This window comes from Sus scrofa, chromosome 13 (assembly GCF_054392235.1).
Source record: "Sus scrofa isolate SSC_HxYL_T2T_F1_AM1 chromosome 13, Sscrofa_HxYL_maternal_Yorkshire_Landrace_v2.0, whole genome shotgun sequence".
In the NCBI taxonomy this organism is placed as follows: domain Eukaryota; kingdom Metazoa; phylum Chordata; class Mammalia; order Artiodactyla; family Suidae; genus Sus; species Sus scrofa.
In genome coordinates, this window is record NC_139395.1 from 165,567,427 (window position 1) to 165,589,417 (window position 21,991).

General features: G+C 35.0%; 1 protein-coding gene across 27 annotated transcripts in view; it reads right to left on the reverse strand.

Moving 5' to 3' along the window:
* DZIP3 (DAZ interacting zinc finger protein 3) overlaps positions 1 to 21,991 on the reverse strand; it is a 137,549-nt gene that overhangs the window by 41,467 nt on the left and 74,091 nt on the right. For 11 of the 27 annotated variants that reach the window (XR_014824882.1, XR_014824881.1, XM_084991411.1 and 8 more), the window contains 5 exons: positions 15,955 to 16,031; positions 13,436 to 14,053; positions 11,253 to 11,285; positions 10,040 to 10,209; positions 9,162 to 9,206 (listed from right to left, as the gene is read on the reverse strand). Coding sequence is in view for 24 of the 27 variants with exons in the window: in XM_084991411.1 (XP_084847537.1) it covers positions 9,162 to 9,206; positions 10,040 to 10,209; positions 11,253 to 11,285; positions 13,436 to 14,053; positions 15,955 to 16,031 (943 nt within the window). In the remaining 3 variants the exon portion in view is untranslated. Of the gene's footprint in view, positions 1 to 9,161; positions 9,207 to 10,039; positions 10,210 to 11,252; positions 11,286 to 13,136; positions 14,054 to 15,954; positions 16,032 to 21,991 lie in introns of all 27 variants that reach the window. The other 16 variants (XR_014824883.1, XM_084991418.1, XM_021070429.2 and 13 more) reach the window with 3 other exon arrangements.

Below are 21,991 nucleotides of genomic sequence, written 5' to 3' on the forward strand. Positions count from 1 at the left end.
CCTGCTTTATCAACAAAGTTTATGTCATATTCTAAATCCTTTGTTGTCATTTCAACAGTCTTTACAACACTGTCATCAGAAGTAAGTCCTACCTCACAAAACCACTTTCTCTGCTCATCTGTAAGAGGTAACTCCTCAAGCATTAAAGTTTTATCAAGATAGTGCAGCAATTCAATCACATATTCAGGCACCACTTCTATTTCTTGTTCTCTTGCTATTTTCACCACAATTACTTCCTCCACTTAAGTCTTAAACCCTTCAGTGTTATCCACAAGGGCTGAAATCAACTTCTTCTAAATCTCTATCAGTGTTGATATTTTGATCTCTTCCTATAAATTATGAATATTCTTAATGGAATCTAGAAAGGCAAATCCTTCCCAGAGGTTTTCAATTGACTTTTGCCCATATCCATTAGAAGAATCACTATCTATGGCAACTGTATCCTCAAAAAAAAGTATTTCTTAAATAATAAAACTTGAAAGTCAAAATGATGCCTTCATCCATGGACTACAAAATGAATATTATTTTAGTAGCCATTAAAGCAATATTAATCTCATTATACACCTCCATCAAAGCTCCTGGTGACAAGGTGCATTGCCAATGAGCAAGGGATATTTTGAAATATACCTTTTTTTCTGATAGGTCTCAACAATGGGCTTAAAATATTCAGCAAACTATGTTGTAAACATATGTGCTGTCATCCAGGCCTTGTTATTCCATTTCTATAGCACAAACAGAGTTGATTTAGCATAATTTTTATGGGCCCTAGGATTTTTCAGAATAGTAAATGAGAACTCACTTCAACTTAAAGTCACCAGCTGCATAGCCCCCAACAAGAAAGTAGGTCAGTGCTTTGGCATTTTAAGGCCAGGTATTACTTCTCCTCTCTAGCTGTGAAAGCCCTAGATGGCATCTTCTTCCAGTAGAAGGCAATTTTGTCTACATTGAAAATCTGTTGCTTAGTATAGTCACCTCCATCAATTATATTAACTAGATCTTATGGATAGCTTGCTACAGCTTCTACATCTGCTGCTTCACCTTGTACTCTGAAGTTACGGAGATGGCCTCTTTCCTTAAACCGCCTGAATGAACCTCTGCTAGCTTCAAATGTTTCTTCTGCAGCTTCCTTATCTCTCTCAGACTTCACAGAATTGAAGAGAGTTAGAGCCTTGCTCTAGATTAGGCTTGGCTTAAGGGAATGTTGTGGCTGGTTTAATCTTCTATCTTGAACACTTAAACCTTCTCCTTACCAGCAATAAAGCTGTTTCATCATCTCTATGTTCACTGGAGTACACTTATAAATAATTTCCTTCAAGAACTTGTCCTTTGCATTCACAATTTAGCTAACTGTTTGGCACAAGAGGCCTAGCTTTCAGCCTATCTCAGCTTTCACTATGCCTTCCTCACTAAGCTTAATCATTTCTAGCTTCTGATTTAAAGAGAGAGACCTCCAACCCTTCCTTTCACCTGAACATTCAGAGGCCACTGTAAGGTTATTATTTATTTTTATTGGTTTATTTCAATACTGTTGTATCTCAGGGGATATAGAAGCTTAAGGAGAGTGAGAGTGGTAAGGGAATAGTCAGTGGAGCAGTCAGAACACAAATATTTATTGTTTAAAGTTGCTGTATTGTATGCCCATGGTTTGTGGCAACCCAAAACAATTAAATAGTAACACCAAAGATCACTGATCACTTCAAGTGGGATGTATCCAAGGAATACAAGTATAGTTCAATATATACAAATCCATTAATGTGATATACCACACTAACAAATGGAAGAATAAAAATCACATGATCATCTCAACAGATGCAGAGAAAGCTTCTGACAAAATTTAATATCCATTTATGATAAAAATATCTCCACAAAGTGGGTATAAAGGAAACATACCTCAACACAATAAAGGCCATATATGATAAGCACAGATCTAACACCATACTCAATGGTGGAAAGCTAAAAGCATTTCCTCTAAGATCAGGAATAAGACAAGGATGGCCTCTCTTGCCACTTCTATTCAACACAGTATTGTGAGTGCTATCCACAGCCAAGGAAAAGAAATAAAAGGAATCTAAATTGAAAGGGAAGAAGTAAAAGTGTCACTCTTTGCATAACATGATACTATATATAGAAAACTCTAAAAATGCTACCAGAAATCTAATGAATTAGGTAAAGTCACAGGATAAAAAAATTAATATACAAAAATCTGTTGCATTTCTATATACTAACAAGGAAGTATCAGAGAAATTAAGCAAACAATCCTAATTACCATAATATTAAAAAAATGTAGGAATAAATACAAGGAGGGTAAAAGACCTGTACTTGGAAAACTATGACACAGTGATGAAAGAAAGTGAAGAAAGTACAAAGTGATGGGTAGCTATACCATGTTCATAGATTTGAATTAACATTATTAAAATGACCATATTACCCAAAGCAATCTAGAGAATCAATGCAATCCCTATCAAAATAACAATGACATTTTTCACAGAACTAGAACAAATAATTCTAAAATTCATATGGAAATTCAAAGATGCTGAATAGCCAAAGCAATCATGAGAAAGAAGAACAGAGCTGGAGGTATCATTCTCCCTGACTTCATATTGTTCTACAAAGCTACAGTAATCAAAACAGTATGGTTGGTACTGACATAAAACAGACACATGGATCAGTGGAACAGAAGAGAGAGCCACCTAGGAATCAATCCACACATGTATAGTCAATTAATCTGTGACAATGGAGGCAAGAATATGCAATGGGGAAAAAATACTCTTCAATAAGTGGCGCTGGAAGAGTCAACAGCTACATGTACAAGAATGAAATTAGAACATTTCCTCACATCATTTTCAAAAATAAACTCAAAATGGACTAAAGATCTAAATGTAGGAAAAGAAGCCATAAAACTCCTAGAAGGAAACAAAGAGAACACTCTTTGACACAAATTATACCAATATTTTTTTGGATTTGTCTCCTAAGGCAAAAAAAAAAAAAAAAAAAAAAAGCAAAAATAAACAAATGGGACATAACTAAATGTAAAAAGCTTTTGCACAGCCAGAGAAACCACTGATGAGATGAAAAAATAACTTAGTGAATTGGAGAAAACATTTGCAAATGATATGACCAATATGGGTGTATAATATCCAAAACAAACAGCTCATACAACTCAATATCAAAAAAACTCTCTAACACCCTGATTAAATAATGGAAATAAGACCTGAATAGACATTTTTCCAAAGAAGACATACAAATGGTCAACAGGCATATGAAAAGATGCTGAACACTACTAATCAAACAAAGAAATGCAACTCAAAGCCACAATTATGTACCACCTCACATGTGTCAGAATGGCTATCATCAGAAAGGTCACAAATAACAAATGTCAAATGTCAGCAAGGATGCAGAGAAAAAGGAACACTGTATACTGTTGGTGGGAATATAAATTGATGGAACCACTGTGGAAAACAGTATGGAGGGTCCTCAAGAAACCAAAAATACAACTACCATTTGATCCAGCAATTCCACTCCTGGATATACATCCAAAGAAAATGAAAACACTAATTTGAAATGATATATGACCCAACATTCCTAGCATTATTAACAATAGCCAAGATATGGAAGCAACCTAAGTGTTCATCACAGATGAATGGATAAAGAAGATATGCTATATATTCACAATGGAATACTACTCGGCTATTTAAAAGAATGAAAATTTGCCATTTGCAACAACATGGATGGACCTAGAGGGTATTATGCTTAGTGAAATAGGCCAGAAGACAAATACTGTATGTTATCACTATAGAATCTAAAAAATAAAACAAATGAATGAATATAATAAAACAGAAACAGACTCAAAGATGCAGAGAACAAACTTGTAATTACCAACAGGGACAGGGGAGGAGGGGTATTCTACAGGGAAAGTATTATGTACAAACTACTATGTATAAAATAAACTACAAGGGTATATTGTAAAGCACAGGAAACACAGCCAATATTTTATAATAACATTGAATGGGGTATATAATCCATAAAAATTTTGAATCACTATGGTGAATACCTGAAACTAATACTATAAATCAACTATACCCAAAAAAGAGTCATCTATCACAGATCATCATAGCATAATAATAATGATGATGAAAAAGTTTCATTATTGAAAATGAAATTACAAATAATAGCAAATAATCTGTTTAGTAACTTTCATGGTTAAACAACATTATTTCTAAAGTGAAACAAAATAAATTAAGTAGATGGCCAAAGAAAAAACTTAATTGTAACAAATAAAAGAACTATTACTATTTCATATTAAATATTTTCAATTAAATATTAACTCAACTGAAGTGCAATGATTGAATAAAATGTTTAATTAAAATGGATGGTTATTAATTTCACATTGAGTTCACTTCATAAAAATATTTGCCATGTTTTATAATGTTATAACATTACTTTTATTATGACATTATTCCAAATAATGTTGAAGATACAAGAAAAAAAATCAGATTGGCTCTTCCAAAGTCAGAGGACTAGTATTGTTCAAAATGTGTGGCACTGTTTCCTGCTCTCAAATTATAAACTGTAAAATAAAAGATTAAGATAACTGCAAGATAAAAGAATGTAACATAGAAACAAAGTGAGCAAATGCTATTGGGAAAATGGTACCAATAGACTTGCTTGATGCAAGGTTGCCATAAACCTTCAATTTGTAAAATATATAGTATCTGCAGAGTGCAGTAAAGCAAAGCACAATAAAATGAGGTAATCATGTACCTTTTTTGCATAAGCAAAAATCCTCTTCAGATTTCTTCTGGCTATTAGCACAAACAGCTACCAAGGTCTTTCATAAAAGGGAGGTGATGTGAAGTGAATTTAGAAAAGTGGGAGATATCTGCCTTTCTGAACTTTTCTTTTTAGTTCTTTCCAGGATAGGATTAGCCAATGCATGTATCAACCTGTCCTAATGCATCTCTGCAACTTCCCTTCTTTATAGAGGACATCTACTTTGAAGAGCTTGATTTATTTATATCTTTTTTCCCCCAAGGCTTCAATCACAAAGGCTTCTATTCTTTTGCCCTCTGCTTTTCTATCTTTAACCCTCAGTTCCCCTGAATAGGAAATGGAATTGGAAAGAAAGACCTAATTAACTCTCAAAAGAGTTATTTACAATTTATAACTCTATACATACTAATTAGAAGTCATCTTATTGTCCCCTCTATTTGCTACACAAATTTTACTTTTTTGTCATCTTCATCCAGAGAATCCCTGATACTTGTTTTTAGGACTTCAACTACTGTTAGGTAGAGAGGCTGCAATCAAATAATTAACAGAAGACATAATTGCAAGCATAAAGACTTTGTGTTCACTCCGTGTAACACAAGCAAACTTCTACATGATAGAATTTTTCATGAGGAAAACTCTTGATGACTCAGCTTTTCATAACTGGTTGCTTCTACTACACTAGACAAGTTTTTGCTCCTATAACAGTAATTGAGTATATGAATGAGGCTATTTTTACGAAAAGTCATATGAAAAATTTTCAGCATGTTTAATGTTTATACTTTAGATAAAAGACATAAGATACAAGATCTCTCTTCTAATGTCCAAATTTTACCTTGATAAATTTATTTTCAAAGTATTTCAATTTTTTAATAAAATAAACTGTAAATAAACTTATGATATTAAAAAACAAAAACAAAATATTCCTAGATGGTTGCTGACCTTAATAAGAAATTTTTAACATTACTACTATATAAATTTTTAAGTAGTGTTTATTTCTGCTTGTGTTTATTCCATGTTTAATTTCAATGTGACATAGAAGTGGGGCTTTCCATTTACGTAAAATTGAGAATATGAGTATTACCATATTTTAATCTTTCGGAACTAAGGAAGAGAGACACTATATAATCCTTGGAGCTTAGATTTGTGGTCTGATAGCTCTAGATTCATGTGGTCAGCCTTGTGCACTGTTAGACCTGGGACTTAACCAATGTTATGGCAAAAATAAAAAATATTAGCTACACTAATGAACCATGCTGTGTTTTATTAGATAAGATTAGATGAGAACTGCCTAAAAGTAAGAAGAAAAATATTCATACTTATGTCTTTTAAAATGTTAGTTAAAAAATTAATTTTCAAAATAACTTTTGATAAATATGAAAATATTAACATTTTATTGACCAGATTAGAGTACAAATAATCTTTGTTACTGATGACCTCAATAAGCATTTTGTAAATTTACTTTGTCTAAAATTTTATATAGGATTAAAGCTTGTGTATGCTTCCAAATAAATAATAATATGATTTATTATTTACTTATTATTAATTTACCAGATTACAGTCAGGCAAATAGTCTCACTCAGTTTATAATATAATCTACTGAGTATATCTAGACTTTAAATACACAATTTCAACCCATAAAATAACAATTTTTAACAAAGTTTGCATAGTATAGTGGTTGGCTATATGTTTAATAAAAAAACACTCAAGTCCAAAAAATCCAATTCATAGGAATGTACAACAAGAGTGAATCAACAGAAATCAACAGCATTTCTATATACTAACAATTAAAGAGCAGAAAAGGAAATGAGGGAAGCAATCCCGTTTACCATCACATCCAAAAGAATAAAATACCTAGGAGTAAACCTACCTAAAGAGACAAAAGACCTGTACTTTGAAAACTACAAGCCATTGATGAAAGAAATCAAAGACGACACAAAAAGATGGAAAGACATACCATGCTCGTGGATTGGAAGAGTTAATATTATCAAAATGACTATACTACCTAAGACAAACTACAGATTCAATGCAATGTCTATCAAATTACCAAGGACATTTTTCACAGAACTCAAACAAAATATTTAAAACTTTGGGAGCACAAAAGAACCAGAATAGCCAACGACATCCTGAAAAAGAAAACTGGAGCTGGAGGAATCAGGCTCCCGGACTTCAGACTATACTACAAAGCAACAGTCATCAAAACTGCATGGTACTGGCACAAAGACAGAAATACAAATCAGTGGAACAGGATAGAAAGCCCAGAATTAAACCCACAAATCTACAGCCAAATAATCTATGACAAAGGAGGCAAGAATATACAATGGAGAAAGGACAGCGTGTTCAATAAGTGGTGCTGGGAAAACTGGACAGCCACATGGAAAAGAATGAAATTAGAGCACTCCCTAACACCATACACAAAAATAAACTCCAAATGGATTAAAGACCTAGGTATAAGACCAGACACTATCAAACACCTAGAGGAAAACATAGGCCAAACACTCTCTGACATAAATGACAGCAACATCTTCTCAGATCCACCTATCAGAGTACTGACAACAAAAACAAAAATAAACAAATGGGACCTAATCAAACTTCAAAGTTTCTGCACAGCAAAGGAAACCCTAAACAACACAAAAAGACAACCCACAGATGGGAGAAAATCTTTGCAAGTGAATCGACTGACAAGGGATTAATCTCCAAAATTTATAAACACCTTCTGCAGCTCCATACCAAAAAAACAAACAAGCCTATCAAAAAATGGGCAGAAGATCTAAATGGACAATTCTCCAAAGAAGACATACAGATGGCCAAAAAACACATGAAAATTTGTTCAACATCGCTCATTATTAGAGAGATGCAAATCAAAACCACTATGAGGTACCACCTAACACCAGCTCGAATGGCCATCATCCAAAAGTCTATAAACAGTAAGTGCTGGAGAGGGTGTGGAGAAAAAGGAACCCTAGTACACTGTGGGTGGGATTGTAAATTGGTGCAACCACTGTGGAAAGCAGTATGGAGATTCCTCAGAAAACTAAACATAGAACTACCATTTGATCCAGCAATCCCACTCCTGGGCATCTACCCAGAGAAAACCAAGACTCGCAAAGACGCATGTACTCCAATGTTCATTACAGCACTCTTTCCAATAGCCAAAACATGGAAACAACTAAATGTCCATCAACAGAGAAGTGGATCAAGAAGATGTGGTACATATACACAATGGAATATTACTCAGCCATCAAAAAGAATGAAATACCAGAATTTTTAGCAACATGGATGGACCTAGAAAGTATCATACTAAGTGAAGTTAGCCATACAATGAGACACCAACATCCAATGCTTTTACTGACCTGAGGAATCTGAAAAAAGGACAGACTGAACTTCTTTGCAGAACAGATGCTGACTCACAGAAATTGAAAAAATTATGGTCTCTGGAGGAGACATTTTGGGGGGTTGGGGGATGTGCCTGGGCTGTGGGATGGAAATCCTGTGAAATCAGATTGTTACGATCATTATACAACTACAGATGTGATAAATTCATTTGAGTAATAAAAAATTTAAAAAAACTAAAAAAAAGAGTGAATCAAATGTAAAGTATGAACTTTGGGTAATTATGATAAATTAATGTAGGTCCATCAATTGTAACAAATGTAACACTCTTCTAGAGGATGTTGTATGGCGGTATGGTGGTAGGCAGTATATGAGAAATCTCTGTACTTTCCCCTCAATTTTGCTCTGAACCAAAAAAATTGCTCTAAAATAATAAAGTCTTAATTTTAAAAACTAGGCCAATAAAAAAATACTCTTGACATTCTCTTGTAATTTTCCAAGCTATTAAGAGACTTCTTGCTAAAACTGTGCTACAAATAGTGACTTCTTCATTATGCAACTCTCAAAACAACAGAAAGAGGCATAAAAGAAGCTTCTTGGATTTGTACCATTTTGTACATTATTGCATTGTTGTCAGAGTCTCAGACAAAAGGAGAAAATCAAGATATCTTAGGTTTTAAAAAAATGCTCCTGAACTTATATGCAGAAATTATGACAAGAAGCTGTTTTTGATACAGAGTAGGCATTTTTTTTAAATGAGAGTGGTACACAGAAATTAATGAAATTCCAGGTGACTAATTCAGTTCCTCATTTATATATTTAAATGTGTAAATTATGATTTAGGGAAGTAAAGTAAGGCATACTATAAGTTTAAATTACTCAGGATCTAACATACATAGACTTCTCTATAATCATATATTCAATAAGCTATAAACATTTTTAAGTTATTTGTGCTACATGTCTACTTGGACTAATTTTAAGTTCTAACAATAAAACCATGTATTAAATATGTGTTCATAATCTGACATTCCTCTAATGTAATGCTAATAAAAGCCTCTTACCTTTTTATTCTTAGTCTTTTTCTTTTTCTTTGGTTTACTCTTAACCTGATAGATAAGAAACAAATCATTTATTTAACATGAAATTCTGGACTTCCCACATGGCTCACAGCATAACTACTTGGTGTTGCTTCTATTTAATATTCAATTCAAACTACACAATAAGACTATTTTGCAAAATATATTTCCTCTAACCACTGGGACCTTTTATCTTCTAACGTAGATCATATTTTCGTTCTAGACTCTATGAAAAATTATTTTCACTTTTATTTTAATCTTAATCACTGACGTAAAAAGGAACAACATATAGCATCACTGACTAGGCTACTGAAAAGAGCTCTGAGGTCCTCACTTACACACATGCCTGTACACATAACAAAGGAGGAAAGCATTTGAAAAATCAACAGACTCAGGTACATAAGACAAAAAATTAAGCTTGAGAAGAATTTAGTGACTACATAAAAACTGTTACCAGTTATCTGTAAAGAAACAGATCCTGGATGATTTTAATTCTACCTCTGTGCAAATGGCACTAAAATATCCCTTGTTTTCTCTTCCTTTCGCTCTTCTCTATTCCCCACTATGCTTTATTCTACTTTCTATTAACCTTCCACATCCACTACCACCACTCAGGATGAAGAAATATGTTCAGAAACCTGGCACATAATAAATATTCAATAAATGGCTGGCACAATGTGTGGTTAAGGCAGAGAAGATTATGGAAAAAGTACTGCAAAAAGAACCATTCCAATACAAGCTTTGTGTAAACACAATGATAAATATAAACTAAAATTGTCTGGGATGATTTAAGAACAGCACATGCAACAAACTAAAAGCCTTGATTAAATTCTTCTAATTCAAATATTAATGAAAGCTTATACTTCTTGGAGATCTTTAATAGATTCTGTTGAAGATTCACTGGGTATCGATGCCCCATCTTTATTAATTTCCGCTAACTGTATTTCAGGGTTTGATTTCACATTTATATTGTACTCCATGAGAGGTGGACTTAGTTCTTCTTCCTCATTTTGTAACTCTTCTATTTCAATACCTAGATATTAAAAACAAAACACTTAGAATCTGGATGCACATAATTTTAGTTTCTTATCACTATATAAAAATATATTCACTCCCCCCAAAACATCATACCAGAAATAAAAGACATCTTACCCTGCTCAAAAACTAAACGAAAATGAAATGTTCATTTATCAATGATCAAATAATAGATATACGTACTCACCTGAAACCAATCAGTATAAACTCAAATTCTAAGATATTTTACTGTTATCTTAGACTGTACATATTAGACAATCTATAACTTAGGTCAACTCTAAATATGAAGGTTTTGAGTGTACTGACATTGACCCTATTAATATTGCAACTAGTATTATTTTAGGGAATTTTTATGAAACATAAAGAAAAAAAGGAAAAGACTGTCTATTTTTTTCTTTTTTCTTTTTTTTAAATAACCAAAGATTGTTAAAAGTTATCAGCCCCCTATTATGACTTCTTTTTGGACACCATGCTCCTTAATATTGCTCCAGAGATTCAATCTCTAAACCTGTGGACTTCATCTGACTGGGTTACACATGATCCAAATAAAACCTATGGTGTTCTTTTCTTAAGTATAATGTTAATTGCATAACTTGAATTACATTTAAAAAAACCCCCAAAGGATGGAAATTAAAAAATTAGCAACTCACAACCTGGCTAGCTAAAAAAGTACATAGCCTAACAATGGATAGTTAACCAGATAATAACCACATATGCTAAACAGTAGCATATATGAGCAGGTAGAGCAAGCAGGTAGAGCAAGCAGGTAAGCATTTTCACCTGTTGAAGTATCCTGTGTGTCAAAAGTTAAAAGACTCTGCTAGGGTAAACCCTGGGGCACATGCAGTCAGACAAAGGCAGAGTTAAAAGGCTTGTACTAGATTCAGCTGACTAGTAATACATTTGACTATATAATTTTATAAGTTTATAATAATTACAGTTCATCATACACTTTATCTAACCAAGTAAAAATCTATAGGTGCTCCTTAGCTATCTTGAGTTGAAACGTCACTCAGGCATTTGGTTTTTAAACACACTTACGTTGACTTCCTGTTATTGACTGTAGAGCAATTCCTATGATAGACGAAGAAAAAATTTAGATGTACAATTGCAAATGCAACCAATAAATATCAGAACAAGAACAACCAGATTTTTTACACTGCATCAGTAAATATTATAACTAAAAATAAGCAGCTTCACTCATGAATATAATTTAAACAAGGCATAATCTTTAAAGTATAAAATAAAGGTTATTAACCCATGATTAGAGAAAAAAAAGTAAAAGAATAGGAGTTCCTGTCGTGGCTCAGTAGTTAACCAATCTGATTAGGAACCATGAGGTTGCGGGTTCCATCCCTGCCCTGGCTCAGTGGGTTAAAGATCCGGCGTTGCTGTGAGCTCTGGTGTAGGTTGCAGAAACGGCTTGGATCTGGCGTTGCTGTGGCTCTGGCGTTGGCCGGCGGCTACAGCTCCGATTAGACCCCAGCCTGGGAACCTCCATATGCTGTGGGAGCGGACCTAGAAAAGGCAAAAAGACAAAAAAAATAAATAAAATTTTTAAAAAAAGAATAAAAAAGATAATTCATAATAGATAATGCCTTGAACAGAAGCACTTTAAACCAAGAAGCAAAATTTAATTTACAGTCTAAGGTCATGAAGTAATAATAGTCAATTATGAAGCAAACCTCCAATGAAAGTTTAAACCTTTTTAAGCAAAACCCTGATCAGCACTCCCTCTGCTTGCCCATTAATATTTATTAAGCACCTATGACGTATCAAGTGTGTCAGGCTCTAAAGTTTGAATGGTCAAGAAAAAAGACAACCTTCACAGGTTTAGCAGAGATTTGCCAATGGATATTAATCCAATAATCAGATATAATAATGAAAACTGAAACTTTACTAACTACTCAGAGAGAGATATAGGATACTAGGAAAGCCTCTATTAAAGGGACCTGACCAATAAGGTTCTCACACTCAGAGTGAGAACTACTTGAAATGCCTTGAATTTATTTATTGCTCACAGCGCTTTCCCAAATATTACCTTTATTCTCTTGAGTTTTTGTCATTCAAAATCTTATGAGAGTAAATGTAAAAAAGAAAAGTCTCTAATATATAAGTGAATTTACAAGTCAAGTGTTCTTGCCTGACTTTCTTATATCATCAAACGTAGCATTTTCTTAAGCTCAAAGAACCCTCTTAAAAGGTTAAGCAGAAAAACACAATGGTATCCCAGAGCCTTAGCAGAAGGACTGGGATTGGGGCCTAGCAGTTATGTCTGATGAAAATCTGGACCAGTTCAACAGTTATCAGAAACGTGGAGAGTTTTAATTTAATAACATCAGTGTGATGGTCAATTGCTCATCAGGTAGTACAACTAATGACTAATGACTTGGGGCCAGGAAAATTCACCTGGAATAACACAGTAAGGGTTTCAATGATGTTGACATGCCTTCAATTCCACTTTCCACAGTGACAGGCGAGAAGCTGTCCTGGGATGTGGAGAGGAGGTCTGAAGTCTTTCCCATAACACCAGACAATTTCTGGGAATGGACATTGCTGACCTTAGACACTTGCATAATTGTTATCTGATTTTTAAAATTACCTATGACCCGTGGTTCACTGCTAAACTTTTGAACTAAAAGTCAAGATTCTGATAGAAAGGAGGAGAAACACACAGTATCTAAAAGGGCATTCTTGAAATACACAGTACCTGTATTTCATGGTTTTAGGCATCCTTAATTTTGTGGAAGTGATAAAACTCCTCTATTTAAAATTCTTCAACAATTCCTTTCTGAAAACACAAACTCTTCAAAATGGCAAGAGAAATCCTCTTGAATGTATTCTAGGAACTTTCCCCTAATTTAATCTCAGTAATGTCAAACTTTTTAGTTCCTTGCATTACAATATATTTTTGTGTTTCTATACCTTTGTTCTTGTTTCCTTCTGAAACATCCTTTTCCATCTTCTTCACTTGGCTAATTCTTACATGACATTTAAGAACTCCTCAGATTTTATATTCTCCAGAAAGCTTTTTTTTGGATTCTTTTAGGCTAGGATATCCCATGGTATTCTGGAAACAGCTCTAGTACTGTAATTTCTATTAGCTTCTTGATGAGTGTATTCTCTCAAGAATGTGAACTCACTGATTCTCCTGCCCTTAGCACTGTGTCTGCAGCAGACACTCAGTGAAGCCTTACTGGCTTAAGTAAATAATTATTTTGTACCTTGTTGATAGCAGGATAACATCCTCTGGATGATTTCTGGTACTGGTATGCCTAGGTAGATGGACAGCTGATGGTAATCAAGAGAGAGATTCTCAATAGGATTCTCCTTCACTGTGTCAATATCCTCTTGCTTCATCCCAAGGCGCAGAAGAATATCTGAAACTTTTTTCCAAATTGAATTGAATTGTGACTCAGTGAGACCATTCATCAAAATCTCACTAAGGAGGATATCCCTGTATTTGCAGAGCCTCAGGATGTCTGCAGACTTAGAGAGATCAGAAGATGGTGGTTCCATATTCCAGCCTTTTTTGGGTGCAGGGAACACATTCAAATGTTTTATGAGAGCTAATAGGAGGTATAAGTCAAACTGTTTGGACTGTGGTAGTTCCTTGTTTGGGGGATAAAGCAGATGCCATGCTCCACCCAAAGGGTGATTGGTCCAAAGATGGTTGTAGTAGGGTTCCAGTACATTCTTGTGTATAAGAAGCTCTTTTTTCAAAAGAGGGGGTGGCATAGCCTCATCAAATATTTGCCGAACAATGTCAGTACCAGAAACAATAATTATATGAAGCAGATGATAGAAATAATTATAATCAAGTTTGAAGATAGGCATTTCATCTGAAAATGAATTTTGAGAAGTCAAAAGATTCCACATTAATGCTCTTTTTCTATGTGGTCTTTCACATTATATCCTAAGCTCCTGTAGGACAGGCACTATTCCAAAAGAATGAAGTACAGTACAGGGCTTTGCCATAGCCAGTGCTCAATAAGCATGCTGCTATCTGTCTAGCTGTTGAAAAATCAAAACAAAAAGCAATACGTTCCCAAGCAAAAGTAATTGCAAAGACTAATCACAATAAAAGCCTTTCAACCATCCAAGGTTTTGTTCAAATAAATGAGTTTGGCCATGATATGGCATAAAAGCATTAGGTCTTTGAAAATTCTGAAGATTGTCAGGAATGACAATTGCCCATATTTAATTATACTTTACGTAAGGAATTATATTTTATCTAAGTAAGGCTACAAAGCAAGTAAAACTTTCTGTGATGAAGATGTTTTAGACTTTCATGTCTACTAGCCATTGAACAGTGGAAATGCTGCTTGTTTGGTAAAGAAATTGAGTTTGAAACTTCATGTAATTTTAATTAGTTAAATTGAAATAGCCATGTACGGCTAGTGGCTACTGAATTAGATAATGCAGAACTATACGAAAAAAACAGGGATTTAATGCCTTGTTTCTCAAAGTAGAGCCAATTGACAAGCAGCAACAGCATCCACATGGGAGCCTGGTAGAAATGCAGAATATCAGGCCTTACCCTACAGACACTGAATTGGTACGTCCATTTTTAACAAAATCATGGATGATACAAATATAAAATTTTGAGATACACTGATCTAACGAAACTCTTGTTCTTAAGTAAATTAATGAGTAAGTAGGTATTTCATCAATGAAATAGACTAAGACACAAGACCAAACTATTTGGCATTTTTCTGGTTCAGTAGCACTTCCAAAGGAGGAAAGTAGACTGAGGTAAATCAGAAAGTAGTAAGCATTTGATATCTTGACCATATATTTTTAAATTAATAAAATATGTGTTTATCATAAAATTCAGCTTTATTTATTTACTTATTTATATTTGCTTTTTAGGGAAATGGAAGTTCCCAGGCTAGGGGCCAAATTGGAGCTGCAGCTGCTGGCCTACACCACAACCATAGCAACGCAGGATCTGAGCCATGTCTGTAACCTATGCCACAGCTCATAGCAACACTGAATCCTTGACCCACTGAGAGAGGCCAGGGATCAAACCCACATCATTATGGATAGTAGTTGGGTTTGTTACTGCTGAGCCACAACAGGAACTCCTTGCTTTATTATTTTATCCTTCATGATTCTGTTTCAAAAGATTTTTAAATTAATATCCTTGCTTGATACACTTGACATAAACTGTGGAGGCAAGCAAGGTTACAAAGCAGATGACTCAGGGAGCTTTCTCTGGGCTGCCAAATAAGAAGCTGGCTGGAATCAAGGACATCCATTCACCCTAGCAAGAAGGAATGCCACCAGACTATTCCTCCATGGGACCAGGCATCATTAAAGTCTCCAAGTGCTAAACAGTTGGCATTTCCTAGCACATTCCTGAAGAGCTTGCACCTAAGTTTAGACTACTTTGCTTTGAGCCCCAAATATTCATTCTTTCCATTTCACCCTTTTCACAGGGAATGCAACAAGAGAGGAGGGGTTGGTAGGAAACATCAGTTGGAGCATAATATGTGGTCACAGCTATGCACGAAACCCAGCAAACCTCTATAGACTCAAAGTAATGTAAGACCTATACACCTGCTGATCTTTCTGTCCATGAATTCCAGCCTACACCAAGTGCTGCTTATTAGTGTAAACCCAAGCCCAGTAAATGACAAACACAAATAAACACATGGTTGTTAATGGCATGATACTTTACAGAGCAAGTCAAAAATTTTAACACAGTTTTCAGGAGGAGACATATAAAAGTGAAATATACCTTTTGTACTAAATTTTAAACTGATCTTCGGTCTTATATCAGTATCAGTTATTTTCAGAGACATCAACTTTTTATAACTGCAATTGGAAAAAAATTAAGTTATAGTCAATACCAAAGTCAGTCAAGATTTCTGGTATCATCATGGGTAAGTCAATGAGCATTTTCTTCTTCTGGAAATAACTTAAAAGCAATAGAGAAAAATGAATGAACAAATAAAAACCACCAGCAATAACAACCCTACACTGCCATTTTCAGCAGAATCAAGAAGCAAGTGGAATTGCTATATTTCATACAAAAAGATCATATGAAGAAGACTATGTGGTAGCAGAAACAAAGAAATCTTTGCATTGTAAAAAGCCAGCACACCTGGAACTAATCCCAGACCTTCCTCCACCACAAAATCTTATCAAAAATTATTCCAAGACAACTCATTTAATGACTAGTGATCTAAAAAAGAAAAAACTGGCATACTATCAGTACAAATAACTAGAAAAAAATTGAGAAAAAGTAGCAAAATTTATTAAATAGACTAAACACTAAGTAAATGCTGCCATGAAACAGATGAAAAAATTTGTAGCTTCGCTTTGGATTGAACTCACCCACAAAACAATATAGGAAAAGGAAAATAACATTAGAATGCAAGCTTAATGAGGGCAGAGGTGTTGGTGGTTGTTGTTAACTGATTTTATCTTCAACACCACCATAACACTGCCAATTACCTACTACAATGAAAAGATTTTAAACTCTAAAAATATAAAGTACTGGTAAAGATACTGGGTAAAAGGAATTCTCCTATACTACCAGTGGGAGTGTAAACTGGTAAAAATACTGTGACAAACATTTCAGCAGAATCTAGAAAATTGAAGATATGCATAAATGACCTAGCAATTCTACTTCTAGGTACATATTCTGGAAAATTTTCTGCACATATATACCTGGAGACATTTAGAGAAATGTTCATCATAGAACTATTGTTATAGCATAAAATTTGAAATAAACCACATATCTATCAATGATAGAAAAAATGAAGTAGTATAACAAAATATAGCAATGAGAGGAAAAACTATAATTGTAAAAACAAATTGCACAATGTACAATTAAAAGCATAAAAACTGTTTAAATGTATATATATAAGTTCAAAACAGATGGAGTTCCCGTTGTGGCGCAGTGGTTAACGAATCCGACTAGGAACCATGAGGTTGCGGGTTCGATCCCTGCCCTTGCTCAGTGGGTTAACGATCCGGCGTTGCCGTGAGCTGTGGTGTAGGTTGCAGATGCGGCTCGGATCCCGTGTTGCTGTGGCTCTGGCGTAGGCCGGTGGCTACAGCTCCGATTCAACCCCTAGCCTGGGAACCTCCATATGCCGCGGGAGCGGCCCAAGAAATAGCAACAACAAAAGACAAAAGAAAAAGTCAAAAAGACAAAAATAAAAATAAAATAAAAATTAAAAATTCAACTTCATTGTTAAAAAAAAAAAAACAGAAAAAAATACTACATTTTTAAGTCACAATATATTATGGAATTTAGAAAGTATGTAGAAGTAAAACATATGCACAAAAGATGGGAAAAAATGGTAATATATTATTATAAAGGCCATACAACATATGTAATGTGTAATTTAAAAACAGATTTTGATAAGTTAAAAACATATAAGTTCTAGAGCAGCCACTTAAAAATATAAAAAGAGGTCAGAGACAAGATAGTGGAGTGGAAGTACTCAAACCCACCTCCTCTCATGAAAAAACCAAAGCTGCAACTAACTGCTGGGCAACCATCAACAAAACAGATTGGAAGCTACTTAAAAATATACTCTACACCCAAAGACAAAGGAGAAGCCACATCAGGATGGTAGGAGGGGCACTTTCTCACTACAATAAATTCCACGTCCACGAAGTAGTTGACTCTTGGACTGGAAAATAACTATACTGCAGAGACTCTCCAGAGGAGTTAAAGAGTTCCAGCCCCCACATCAGGTTTCCAGGCCTGGGGGTCTGGCATTGGGAGGAGGAGCCCTCAGAACATGTGGTGTTGAAGGCCAGAGGGACTTGAGTTCAGTAGCTTCATAGGACTAGGGGTAACATAGACTCCACTGCTGGAGGGCACACACAGGGTTTCATGTGCACTGGAACCCACAACAAAGCAGAGAGTCCATAAGCATCTGGGTCAGACCTACCTGTGGGTCTTGGAGGGTCTCCTGAGAACTCAGGGCTGCTGAGAGAGCAGGACACTGGAGGTGGAGCTTTCAGGGAATAATCATCATCATAATAATCATAATAATCAGCTCCCCTAGAGGATGCCATTTTGGAAAAATCTAGCCTCACCAATCAGGGCTGAGAATATTTAGGCTGAACAACAAAAAGGGTAGGAAAACAGTCCCATTTATCAGCAAACAGGATGCCTAAAGTCCACCCAAGCACAGAGTCACCTCTAATCAGGCCCAGAGACAAAGTCTCCCTCAGCAAGAGGGACAAGACTTAGCTGCATCCGCTAGGGGACAGGCACCAGTTCCTCCCATCAGGAAGCCTGCCACAAGTCTCTGTATCAACTTCATCCACAAAGGGGAAGACTCCAGAAGCAAGAGACACTACAACCCTATAGCCTGCAAAAAGGAGACCACACAAAAAATTATACAAAATGAAAAGGCAGAGAAATATGAGCCAGATGATGAATAAGACAAAAATCCAGAGAAACGTAGTGAACTGGAAATAAGCAACCTTCATGAAAAAGACTTTAGAGTAATGATAGAAAAGATGATCCAAGATCTTAGGAAAAAAAAAACTGCAGAGATAAACAACAAAATAACTAAAATGAAAAATTTGCTAGAAGGAACCAAGAGCAGAACAAAGGAGGGAGAAGAAGGAATAAGCAAGGTGGAAGACAAACTGGTAGAAATTACTAATATGGACAGAATAAAGAAAAAATGAAATGAAGACAGTCTAAGAGAAATCTGGGGCAATATTAACTGAACCAACATCTGCATTATAGGGAAACCTATAGGGAACCAGAAGAAGAGAGAGAGAAAGGGCTGTAGTAAATATTTGAAAAAATAATAGCCAAAAAATTCCCTAAGATGGGAAAGGAATCACTCACTCAAATCCAGGAAGCACAACGAATACCATATAAAATGAACCCATAGACCCAAGGAGGAACACCCTGAGAACATATTAATCACAATGGCCAAAGTTAAAGACAAAGAGAAAATACTGGAAGCAGCTAGGGAAAAGCAACAAATAACATACAGGGAACCCCAATAAAGTTACTGTCTGATTTTTCAGCAGAAACTCTTTAGGTCAGAAGGGAGTGGCATGATATACTTAAAGTGATAAAAGGAAAAAAACTCCACAAATAATCATCTACTCAGCAAGGCTCTCACTCAGATTTGAAAGAAAAATCAAAAGCTTTAAAAACAACAGCTAAGAGAATTCACCATTAAACCAGCTTTATAACAAATACTGAAGGAAATTTTCTAGGTATAAAAGAAAAGGCCACAACTAGAAATAAGAAATTTATAAATGAGAAGGCTCACCAGTAAAAGCAAACCTATAGTAAAGATAGGAAATCATCTACACAAAAACATGCCATCAAAACCAGAAATTGTTAGAAGAGAAGGGTACAAATGCAGGATACTGGAGATGCATTTGCAATTAAGAGACTAGCAACATAAAACAATATATATATGCATGCTGTGGGTATGGCCCTAAAAAGACAAAGGACCAAAAAAAAAAAAAAAAAGATAATGATCAAATCATAAGCGAAGAGAACAAGAGAAGGAAGGAAAAATCCGACAAAAACAAATCCAAAACAACAAAATGGCAATAAAAAATACATTATCAATAATTATGTTAAATGTAAATAGACTAAATGCTCCAACCAAAAAACACAGACTGGATGAATGGATATAAAAACAGGACCCATATATATGCTGTCCTCAAGAGACCCACTTCAATTCTTGGAACACACACAAGCTGAAAGTGAGAGGATGGAAGAAGATATTTCATATAAATGGAAATCAAAAGAAACCAGGAGCAGCAAATCTCATATCAAAACAAAATGACCTTAAAATAAAGAATGCTGGAGTTCCTGTCATGGCTCAGTGGTTAATGAATCTGACTAGAAACCTTGAGGTTGCGGGTTCAATCCCTGGCCTTGCTCAGTGGGTTGAGGATCGGTGTTGCCATGAGCTGTGGTTAGGTTGCAAACGCAGCTCAGATCCTGTGTTGCTGTGTCTGTGGCATAGGCTGGCGGCTACAGCTCTGATTAGACCCCTAGCCTGGGAACCTCTATATGCTGCGGGAGTGGCCCTAGAAACAGGTAACTCCCCCCCAAAAAAAAAGAATGCTAAGAGACAAGGACATTACATAATGATCAAAGACTCAATCCAAGAGGAAGATATAACAATTGTAAATATATATGCACTCAACATAGGATCACTTCAGTATACAAGATAACTGATAAGAGCCTTAAAAGGAGAAGTCAACAATAACACAATAAGTGGGCAGAGCAATGGACAGATCATCCAGACAGAAAATCAACAGGGAAACACAGGCCTTAAATAATGCATTAGACCAGATGGACATAATAGATATTTATAGAACATTTCATCCAAAAGCAGCAGCATACACATTCTTCTCAAGTGCACCTAGAATATTTTCTAGGACAGATCAAATTCTGGGCCACAAACCAAGCCTCAGTAAATTTAAGAAAACTGAAATCATATCAAGCACCTTTTCTAACCACAATGCTCTAAGTCTAGAAATCAACAACAAGAAAAATACTGCAAAAAACACAAACATGTGGAGACTAAACAACACAGTACTAAACAACCAATGGAACACAGAAGAAATCAAAGAGGAAATTAAAAAATACCTAGAAGTAAATGAAAATAAAGACACAATGATCCAAAAACCTATGGGATGCAGCAAAAGCAGTCCTAAGAGGGAAGGTTATAGCAATACAAGCCTACCTCAGGAAACAAGAAAATTCTCAAATAAACAACCTAATTTTGCACCTAAAGCAATAAGAGAAAGAACAAACAAAACCCAAAGTTAGCAGAAGGAAAGAAATCATAAAGATCAGAGCAGAAATAAATAAAATAGAAATAACAGAAAAGATCAATGAAACCAAAGCTGGTTCTTTGAAAAGATCAACAATTGATAAACCCTTAGCCAGACTCATCAAGAAAAAAAGACTCAAATCAATGAAATTAGAGAAAAAAAAAGATAAAACAGACATCACATAAAAGATCACAAAAGACTACCAGAAGCAACAATATACTAATAAAATGGAAAATCTGGAAGAAATGGAAATTCTTAGAAAGGTACAATCTTCTAAGACTAAACTAGGAAGAAATAGAAAAGATGAATGGATCAATCACAAGTACTGAAACTGAAACTGTGATTAAAAAACTTTCAATAAACAAAAGTCCAGGACCAGATGCCTCCATAGGCAAATGCTATAAAAAATTTAGATAAGAGTTAATGCCTTTCCTTCTGAAACTATTCCAAAATATCACAGAGGATGGGAAACTACCAAACTCATTCTATGAGGCTACCATCACCCTGATACCAACACCAGACAAAGATACCACTAAAAAAGGAAATTACAGGCCAATATCACTGAAAATTCTCAACAAAATACTAGCAATCCTAATCTAGCATTACATTAAAAGGATCATACACCATGATCAAGTGGGATTTATCCTAGGGATGTAAAGATTTTTCAATAACTGCAAAGCAATCAGTGTGATACACCATATCAACAAACTGAAAAACAAAAATGAAAACATATGATTATCTCAATAGACGCAGAAAAAACTTTTGACAAAATCCAACACCCATTTCTGAAACAAACCCTCCAAAGAGGGCCATAGAGGGAAACTACATCAACATAATAAAGGCCATGTACGACAAACCACAGCGAACATCATACTGAATGGTAAAAAGCTGGAAGAATTTCTGCTAAAATCAGGAATAAGACAAGGATGTCTTCTCTTGCACTGTTTTTCAATATAGTTTTAGAAGACCCAGCCACAGCAATG